General features: G+C 40.7%; 1 protein-coding gene across 1 annotated transcript; it reads left to right on the forward strand.

Moving 5' to 3' along the window:
• The first annotated feature begins 1599 nt into the window (after positions 1 to 1599).
• LOC146003018 (protein GVQW3-like) lies at positions 1600 to 2028 on the forward strand. The gene has a single exon (XM_083141179.1). The coding sequence runs from the start codon at positions 1600 to 1602 to the stop codon at positions 2026 to 2028; it is 429 nt and encodes a 142-aa protein (XP_082997305.1).
• Positions 2029 to 11091: the final 9063 nt, after the last annotated feature.

Here is an 11091-nt window from a genome sequence, read left to right on the forward strand (position 1 = left end):
GATTGGAAGAAACGGATGTAGAGCAAAAATGGAAAACAATAAGAGACAGCATTCAACATACGGCAGGAAAAGTACTGAGTAGAAAGACTGCTGGGTAAGAAGAAACCAAAAAGGAGAGAAGAATAGTGGGATGAGGAATGTGATAAATCCATCAGAGAAAAAATGAAGCAAAGATGAAAATGATAAACAGAAATACAAGAGGAAATAGAGAAATGTTTAAGGAGAAGAGAAGAGTGGCAAATAAAATTATGCAGAAGAAAGAAAAGAGAATATGAAAAGCAAAAAAGCAGAGATAGAAGAGACGGAAAATAAGGGAAAATTGAAAGTACTTCTGAAAACTGAAAAAATAAAAGAATGGATTACAACCCAGGGTTTCCTTTTGCAAAGATAAAGAGGGCAATCAGATAGGAGACTAGAAAGGCATACTAAATAGATGGGCAGAGTATTGTAGTGAACTGTTGAATGGAGATATTAATGAACAAGAGAAAGGAAAGGGGAAATATTGAGGAGGAAAGTAGCTTGACGGTAGAAGACGGAGAAGAAGAGGACATGGAAATGGAGGACAAGGATCAGTCATAACTGATGAAACCCTGTTCAAGAAAGGATGTTAAAGAAGCAATTGAAAAACTAAGGACCAATAGAGCCTCAGGAGACTATAACATAAACGCTGAACTGCTGAAGGCAGGAAGGAACATCATAGTGGACAAATTAGAAGAACTGTACAAACATATATGGAAAGAAGAAAAATGGCACAACAATGGAGAAATACATCATATGCCCAATACATAAAGGTAAAGATAAGAGGCTATGTGAAAACTACGGCGGAATTGCACTTCTCAATATGGCATATACGTAAAGTATTTGCAAATATACTAGTCAGGAGACTTTCCCCAGTAGTAGAGAGGATGATTGGACAATACCAGTGTGGTTTTAGGATAAACAGGTCGACCATAGATCAAAGTTCTTCAATTAGAATGATAATGGTAAAGTGCTATGAATACGATATTGACCTCCATCACCTCTGCATTGACTTCAAACAGTCATATGACAGCATCAAGAGGAACAAACTACTAACAATCATGAAAGAACTGAAAATATCAATCATACTAGTGAGATTAACAAGAATGACATTAAAAGGGACAACAAGTAAAGTAAAGATTGAAGGAGAATTATCAAGTTCCAAATAAAGATAGGAGTAAGGCAAGGAGATGTCATGTCTACCTTTTTTTTTTATTCTAGCACTGGAAACGATATAACACATTTGATTATATATCTAGGAGGGACAATCTATAATAGGATGTGTCAGTGCTTAGCATATGCTGATGATATTGATCTCATATCACGAAACAATGCAGAACTAAATAGAGAATTCCAAAAACTAGACGAAGCAACAAGCTGCCGAGAATATAGGACTACATGTAAACGTTCAAAAGAGTAAATACGAGGGGGTGCTGAAAAGTTCGTAGCCCAACCCAGAAGGAGTGCACGTGGAATAATGAAACTAAACAGTTTTAAAGAACATATCTTGGTATGTACACATGCAAATTTTCATATTAATAAAGGAATCGGAATTGTGGTTTTCAGGCCCCGGAAGTGATCATGTGTGCCCAGCCAGTGATTTTCACAAACATCGAGATCAGAGCCGTCATCAAATTTTTGTTCCACCAAGGAAAGTCGTCAAAGCAAATTCATGAGGAAATCAGTGGAACACTACGGGACTCTCCTCTATCATATGCAGTTGTGAAGAAGTGGGTGGCACATTTTAAACATGGCGATTTTTCAACAGATGATGCTCCACGTGCAGGAAGATCAAAAACAGTGACTGTCCCCAAAATCGTGGATGAAATTCATGACCTTATTCTTGAAAATCGCAGAATCTCAGCAAAACGTGTGGCAGAGATTATGGGCATTTCTCGGGAACGCGTTGACACCATAATTCATAATGACTTGGACATGCGCAAGCTCTCGGCAAAATGGGTTCCCAAAAATCTGTCAGCAGATCAAAAGCGTGAAAGAGTGAGGACATAAAGGGAAGTCATTGCCCATTTTGAACGCAATGCAGACCAATTTCTGTCACGAATATTAACCATGGATGAAACATGGTTGTACCACTACGATCCTGAAACGAAACAACAGTCAATGGAGTGGCGGCAGTCAGGTTCCCCTCGCCCCAAGAAGTTCAAGATGCAGAAGTCGGCTGGAAAAGTGTTTGCAACATTCTTCTGGGATAAGGATGGAGTCGTACTCATAGACTACCTGCCCAAGGGTCAGACATTTAATGCAGAGTATTACTCTGAATTACTCACAAAATTGAAAGACAAATTGAAAGTGCAATGCCGCGGAAAAATGAAAAAAGGAATTCTGTTCCTGCAGGACAATGCCCCTGTCCATCGAGCACTGCAAACACAACTGGGATTGCATGATCTAGGGTTTCAATGTCTAGATCATCCCCCTTATTCCCCAAATCTAGCTCCGTCAGACTATTTCCTATTCCCCAATCTCAAACAACACTTGAAAGGACGACATTTTGGATCTGATAATGATTTGATAAGCCCTACGGAACAGTGGTGTGTGGAACAACCTTCAGAATTTTTTTTCACTGGTCTGCAAAAATTGGAGCACCATGCAAGGAAGTGTATTGCACTTCGGGGGGAGTATGTAGTCCACGTACACTCCTTTTGGGTTGGGTTACGAACTTTTCAGCACCCCCTCGTATATGCTTACTTCAAGAAGAGGGAAATACAAAGAGAGAATGATAAAGGTAGGAGGTAAAGAATTTGAGAGATGTGATAACATTAAGTAAATAAGATCAATAATAAACCGAACAAAGAATATATCTGATAAAATAAAGGCATTAATAGTCGCAGGAAATAGATATTGGGTGGCATTGAATAAAGTTTTCTCTTCCAAAGAGATAAGAAAAAAACGAGATTAATATATACGAAACAATTGTACACCAAGTTTTAACATACGGGTCAAAAACTTGGATCTTAGTGATAAAGGATGAAGAGGTGTTGAGAAGATGGAAAAGGAAGATCTTGAATAACCACTCAATTTGCCTATTTTTTTTTAGTATTAACAGATAACTTTACCGCAGGAAGTGTAAGTTATAATTGCTCTTTAAGCCTCTTAAATTCACAATTCAAGGAACATGCGCATTTAAGTGTATATTTATGTATAAGGGTCAGTCAGTGGAAAGCAGGTCACACTGCATAACTATGAAGCTATGTGCTCACCTTAAAAGCAATCCCCGTAGATGTTGAGTCATTTGTCCTACCGTCCTGGCAGTAGGTCAGTGGCAGCCCTGTAGAAGGTGGGCGTGTGCTGCAACAACCAATCACTGACTGCATCCTTCAACTCTGCGTCAGATTTGAACCGGTTATTACGCCATGCCCGTTTCAGTTCACCAAAGATGGCATAATTGCACAGGAACATGTCCGGATTGTAAGGTGGGTGCTGGAGTTCTTCTCACCGATATCTGAGTAATAGGTCCTGGACAACATTGGCCATATGGTCCAGGTTGTGGTCGTCCTTCAGTGACGTTCTTCTTTCGCGAAGGAACCTCCAACTCCACTCCTTCCCACGCGACAGAGATAGACAATGAGCATCACCCACCACCGTCGAATGACAGCAGTGAAAGGGGAACATTGTTCATCTTTGTCGCGAGTGAAGGAGTGAAGTCGGATGTTCCTTCGCGAATGAAGAACGTCACTGAAGGGTGACCACAAGCTGGACCATACGGGCAATGTTGTCCGGTACCTGTTACTCAGATTTCGGTGGGAAGCACTCCAGCACTCACCTTACAATCCGGGCATCTCCCCGTTCGATTATGCCATTTTGGTCAGCTGATACGGGCACTGCGTGTTAGCCGGTTCAACTTGGACGCTGAGGTGAAGGATGCAGTGAGTAATTGGTTGTTGCAGCAACCGCTCATCTTCTACGTACAGTGCTGCCACTGACCTACTGCCAGGATGGTAGGACAAATGCCTCAACGTCTACAGGGATTACTTTCAAGGTGAGCATATTGTTTCATAGTTATACAGGATTTTCCAATGACTGACCCATATACATTGTAAATAAATACTTCATATGCACATGTTCCTTGATTGCGAATTTGAGAGGCTTAAGGATAGATCAATCGTGATGTACATTTAGTACGGTAAAGTTATCTGTTAATAGCGTAATTTTGGGTGAATTCGGACGCAGAGGTGAATTCAGACCAGTGTATTTCCTCCTTTTTCGAACCTGCAACGTTGCACCAGCGTGTTGTGAGTTCCTGCATTATCGCTTGTGGCATCGCTGAGTTGTAGCTGATAACCTTCAGTTGTTGAACTTGTGCGCGTTTGTCAATGTACGTGTGAGACTTGTCTGAAGTTAAAAGAGAGTTTATATTGTTACCCTTAATAGCGGAAACTTTTGGCATTTAATGGGAATTCGGAAATTTTGTCCCATGAATGTGTCAACAATGGAGGAAGGACAGTTTTGTGATAGTGTAAGCTGTGTGCATTTGGAAGTGGACGTGTAGCAGCAGTCAAAGTGGAAGACAGTGCTTCTTCGGGTGAATTCGGTCAATGCTGCATGCGTACAGAAAAGATGTTGGAGGTCAGAATTATGGAAATTGTGATAAGAAATATTTGGGGAATGTCATAAGACATGTGAATGCAGTAAAATTAATACACAACAGAGTACGTAGGTAGCAACAATCAGAAATGTAAGATTAACAAGAGAGCCCATGTCAGAAACCTGCAATCGTGTTCTAGAAGAGGATATGATGTGTTTATAACAGTGCGTTATACATACATAGATAACAAAAAACGAGCCAACAAAAAATATGTTTGTGTTGTAACTGGTGTAGCCGCAAGAAATATTGATGTGAAATTTTCTATGTCCTTATAATAACAGTAGAAGAGTCTTTGTGTTTCCTACCGCAGATAATGAGGATTCCATTGGAGAAGATCAAATCATGTCGATTCTTGCAAAGCCGAAATAAGAGAGGAAAATTCACATCTGGATATGATATTCCGTGATGTGATTGTGATTTTCTTGTTTAATATGCAGATTTTGTAATGAATATTTGTATCTATGCATGTATTTTGTCTCTATGTAGCCCTTTGCGTTTTTCTAAAACTCATTTTTGTGTCAGACATCACCCATAGAATGGTACAAATTCAGACAAGCTGTTTGTATAATTGGTTGTCCGAAATCACCCCAAAACGCACATCGGACATCAGATATGTTTTAATAAAATTTGAAGTATGACCTTCTCATGGAATGTTTTATCTTAGTTGTGTTCCTCATAAATATAACCCACAATGCAATGCGTTATAATTGTCCGTGCTCAAAAGCTTGTTTGATATACATATTAAAAATTCAACGAAAGAGTCCGAATTCATCCCAGACTATTGTACTTTAAAAGTTAAACAACATGAAACTCACTGCTAGAAAGGCCACATTTAGAATGAAAAGAACATAGAGCAACTTAGGGTGAATAGGTTCACTTTTGAAATTCTCTCTACCTACACGAGGCCAAACGAACTGAAGGAAGTGTTTCGATCTGGCAGTGAAGTTTAGAACTTCTGGCATCTAGTGAACGTAGAAACTATCACGGAGTCGTGTATATGAAACTGCCAAGAAGTACAGAAAATACTCGTGTTAAAGGAAAGTAGAGAAGTAAAACTGTGTTTTAGAAATGCCTATGTGCATTCATGATATTAGTGTTTCACTGCACGATATGCGATATTTTAAATATCAGTTGAGCGTATCATGGTGTTTATTTGTTGTAGAAGAAGTCATTATATTTCCCTTAATTTTTGTTACCTTTATAGTGTATACAACTGAAATTTGAAATTGTTGAAAATTCTTTCGATTTTGGGAATTAAGCTCAACAGTATCTGTGGCTGTATTACACCAATAGCAATGTTTAAAAGAAAGAACACCACCCAGAATTTCCTGACAGTTTCCCCAATGCTTCGTTGACAACTTTCAGACCCACCACGTTTCCTGAATTCTGTTTGATTCTCTTGGATGGCCAAGCGCCAGGCAAGGACCTAAATACACTGAAGTTTTATGAGAAGACCGACATACACATGATATGTCTACCAAGCCCATCGACTACAGATTTTGGATTTTTTGTTTTTCTAGCCTCTAAATTCCATATTTCTCCGAGTGTAATAACTGTAAGAAATACAAGGGGGTGAGAAGAGTAAAGACATTAACTTTGGAAGTATTTTGAAGGCAGCATGGCTGATGGTAGCAACTCCAGCGATCGCAGAAAATATTTTACGTCCCGTATGTGTTTATCCTATGATTTGTGGAAGATGTGCGAATAAAGAAAAGGCCCTACACTTTGAACATAAGGTTTGGATTGGATATTAAATAATAATTTTGCCTAATTTTTATAGTACTCGTATTAACAGATACATTTTCTGCAGCAAATGTACGTTATGATTGATCTTTAAGCCTTTTAAATTCACAATTTAAGGAAAATGCGCATTTAAGTGTTTATTGATGTATAAGGGTCAGTCAGTAGAAAACAGTTCACCTGGTATAACAATGAAACTTTGTGCTCACCTTGACAGCAATCTCCGTAGACGCTGAGGCATTTGTTCTACCGTCCTGGCTGTAGGTCAGAGACAGTCCTGTAGAAGGCGGGTGTTTGCTCCAACAACCAATCACTTACTGCATCATTCACATCAGCGTCCAAGTTGAACCGACAACCACGCAGTGCACGATTCAGCTCACCAAAGATGGCATAATCGCTCGGGACATGTCCTGATTGTAAGTTGGGTGCTGGAGTACTTCCCACCGAAATGTGAGTAACAGGTCCAGGACAGCATTGGCCGTATAGTTCAGGTAGTGGATCGTACTGCAGTGACGTTCTTCCTTCGCAAGGGAACCTGCGACTACGCTCCTTCACCCGTGACAGAGATAAACAGTGTTACCCATCCACTGCTGTCATGGACGATGAATGTCTCGCGTACTAGAGCCTTCCGCCACCAGAAAACGCACGACTGCTCGTTGCTCTTCCTTACTGGCTTCCACGATATGCCGGACGGCAAGTCCCTGCATGTCTGCACTTCACACGGCTCACACTCGCACTGCATCACACAAGCGTGCGACGCGACTGCCGTCTGCCAGGCGACAACGGAACCCCCCTCCCAGTCGCAGCAGGAGTTTCGTGGTGCCGTGGCATCTACACGTCGTGATACGAGGTGGCCTGTTTTCCATTGACCGGCCCTTATAATTCGGACAACCAGCTGCCGCTGCCTCCCCCACTCCTCACGGCACCAACTGCGACGTGCTCTCCCCGGAGCGACACCACCATCACAACACCCGACACGACACCCAGGTTCTCAGAAGACCCACCCACCGTGGCACATGAGGGTGGAAGTGTGGAGTTTTCACCAACGAGTGCTTTTCAACAGCCACTGGTGCCTACGTCCCCACCGACTTGGGTTACGTCGCCCACTGGCCATTCACCCCTCCGCAGTGCTGGTTCTCCCCCGTGTAGGCCTCGATTCCATGAAGCCCGTTTTGGCCTCTGGGCCGTGTCCGAATCTGCAGGTGCAACCCTCGCTCGAAGTGGGAATTCCTATACTCTGTCTCGGAAATCTCTGGACAAAGCAAACGACAACAAGTCTCTGCGCCCTACTGACTCGCTATCTCCCATTCTCTACCATCATGGTAGGCCTTGGTCAACAGACAGAGGATAACTGGGGGATGCTTTTCTGAGTGTAGGGACGGTGGTAAGGATTAACCTGGAGACAATGAAGCAAGTGGGGAATGCTTGAGCAAATTATCTCAGCCGAGTGCATGCTTCCCTCACATTTTCTTAACTGGAGGAATAGCATCTCCCGTGTTCCCCTCACTTCGAGCTCTAGGCGCAACACTCCAAAGCACCTTTCTTTGCTACCCGTCGAATCCCCGTACCGTTCTGCTCTGAATCTGCGTCACAGGCAGAGTTTGAGAGGAGAGGAGGAAGGTGCGACAACTGAAACCTTAATAATTCCTTTTTTGCTCTCCCCGAAATAGGCAATATTTAGGCTAAATAGTCCGATACTCTAACTATGCACTAGTAATGGCAACAGACAATCTGCCTTGGATAGCGAATTGCTATGGACAATTTGCATCCTTGAGTGTGCGGTTGACGTCTAAACTTCCACCTGGCGGGAGAATGCGGCAACTGTGCTCTCTTTGGACGTCCAATCAGGACGCCTTGAACGGTAGGGGAAAGCGACGGGGGAACAAAACGGATTCGAACACGGCTTTAAGTCTTGGGCCAAATGTGAGGGCGCCAGAAAAATCGGGTGAGGAGAATTTTTTTCAGGTGGTCAGGCGCATTTGATGTAGAATACCAATAAAATAAATTCCTTTCTAGAGTACATATCTGAGAAAAGGTTATTTATGTTGTTTTTCTATGAATGGACACATCGACCATTCACACCCTTCCCCCACCCCTTTCTGACTTTTACTTTATTTTTTTTTTTTTTTTAAATAATAGGCCAAGAGGAGGGTAATAACTCTTACCAACTCCCTGTGGCATGCCACTGCTTCGCAACAGAATACTTGTTTTCCGAGCAAGGAAGCTCGATTCTGGCCGGCTAGAGTTTGTCGGCGTTTCGCCTCTTTGTTAAGAAAACTTCGCTGTGGGAAGGGCGGTGGATCAAACAGCAAGGTCTGCCTCCTTATTTTTGCCGCTTTTACCAAACCCTATTTCTCTGCCCCGTGGGATTGACCCAAGACTTAAACCAATCCTTACGCCAAAACAAGCTCGATGAAACCCAGGGCCTTGTGGGAACTGTGGGCCTCACCCTCCCCTGCAATTCCCTTTCCCCCTAAAGCTGAGGAGACCTTAGAAAATGGAACCCTAGTTTTTCCCCTGTGGCCAAACAGCCCATTGGACGAGGGAGGAGTTTTTATTTATTAAAGAAGGGCAAAAATCCTTTTTTTTTTTTTCAAATTCTTAGAACCTGGAAGAGAGAGCCTCAACTTTAGTCTGGTTTCATTAAAAAAAAATTAAGTTCACTTTTGTAATACATTTTTGTAAATATTGTAAATACTAAAACCGACAAAAGGATGAAAATGGCAGAGGTGAGAATTTTTTCTTTCGAGAAACGTAGTAAGAGCCGAATGTCAATACAGATCTCCTGATTTAACATATTTTAATTCCTTCTTGTAGGGAACTGTGACGAAGGCTGTGTACTCCACAATCCCAGAGACACTGAGAGACCTGGGACATGCAATTGAGATGCTTCCCTTCCCGCAGAAACCGTATCTGCTGTTTATCGATCTGTTCAGTTTGCACATAATGTATTACTACCAATGGTGGTCATTTGGAACATCCATTACTTTAAGGTATGTGGCACCGAAAGCAGTTCGTTACTGTTGGAGTGTAGATACTATTTCGGGACACTCTGTATTTATATCATATATTTATGAAGTACCAAACTAATTCCTTTAATAACAGGCTAAATAAGACAATAAAATACATAATAGTTGAAATTATTTTATTATATAATAGTTGAAAAGAAATAGATGTTTAATTTTAACTTTCTATTAATATAAATTATTTAAGTGTCATACTTAAGTTTGTCTTGCAATTTTGCTTTAATTGTGTACTTATTTCTATTGATGTAGATCTGTTAATGATCTCTTTAGAGAGAGAGAGAAAGAGAGAGGAACCATCCAACACTCAAAACCTCAACGCTTTGTGTGTGATCTCGATATTATCCTTAGTTAAGTATATTTGAAGTCAAAACTAATTGCTTATCTTTTGTTGTTAAACAGAAACGACAATGTTCTTGTTTCTCTTACCCCAGGAAGACTACAAACACTCTAATCATTAAACAAGACATGAGTCTAATGTTTCAGTTTCTCATAACGAGTGAACGAAAAAGAAAGTTTTTACATAACTATCTTTCCAAGTTAATTTTTAGTGTGACAATTCACAAACAACAAAATGACAACAAAATTGAATACATCATCATACTGTAGCATAGCTTTAAAAAATACTACTGTAGAGTTAGTAGAAATGCATTTATGAAACTACATGTTTCATATATTTCCTAATTTTAAAAATGTCTTCTCTATAAAATATAGAATTATGGGTAGATATTCATCATCATCAGTATTCTACTATGAGTGACTTTTTTGTAGAAGTTAATTTATGTTCTCATATGTGAAAACCTAATCCAAAATTTATGGCAACACCCACTTAAAGGTTGCACAATACATCTGAAAATGCCTTCTGAAAATTCTGGGGCTACAGCACTGCCTACGTCTTCGGCCCTAAGAGTAACTCCATCGTCTTTCGCATTCACTATACTTGAAAGCCACCAAGGTTTATGCAAATGTTAAAAGAAGGCTTCAAGATCCAAGGCAGCTTCTTAATGCCCAGTAATATAATGTTCTGTCTCCTTTTCTTATGTTATTTCTTCTATTATTATGTCTTCCTTTCCCTCTCGCTTCTCTAATTCTCGGTCTCATTCCCTTCTTCGTTTCTCTCTCTTTTTGTCCTTTTTTTCGCTTCCCTTCCCTTTCGCTTCTTTATTTCTTTCCCCTCCTTTATGCCTACCTAGCCTTCACCGTTTGTTTTCTTCTTTATTTCACTTCTCTTTACTTTCTTCTCTCTCTCTCTCTGTCTTAATTTATTTGTTTTGTCTCACTATCTGTAAATTCTTTTCAGGGAAGAATCTAGAATTACATTTCACGGGTTCGGTCAAAATATCTCACATGTAATAATAATAATAATAATAATAATAATAATAATAATAATAATAATAATAACAATACTCAATTTGTAAACAAGACTGAATAATAATAACGAGTTCCGCACCGTGGCCGTGCTGTCTAAAGAATATCGCCCAGTGAGTCGCGGAGATATGCGACAACAGAACTTCTCTTGTCTGCTTCTATTGAGATCATATGGTGAAACGCCCACTACAGGGAAACGCGCAGAGCCGAATTTCCGTGCCAGAAGTTAATCTTAAGGTTATCGCCCACTGAGACACCGAAAACGCGTCTGTTGCGTTACGTTCCCGCGTTTCTCCGCGTCACATTGGGCGTTAGGTTTACGTCGTCATGCTTAGGGCT

This window comes from Lepisma saccharinum, chromosome 19, assembly GCF_977018435.1.
Source record: "Lepisma saccharinum chromosome 19, izLepSacc3.1, whole genome shotgun sequence".
NCBI classification, from domain to species: domain Eukaryota; kingdom Metazoa; phylum Arthropoda; class Insecta; order Zygentoma; family Lepismatidae; genus Lepisma; species Lepisma saccharinum.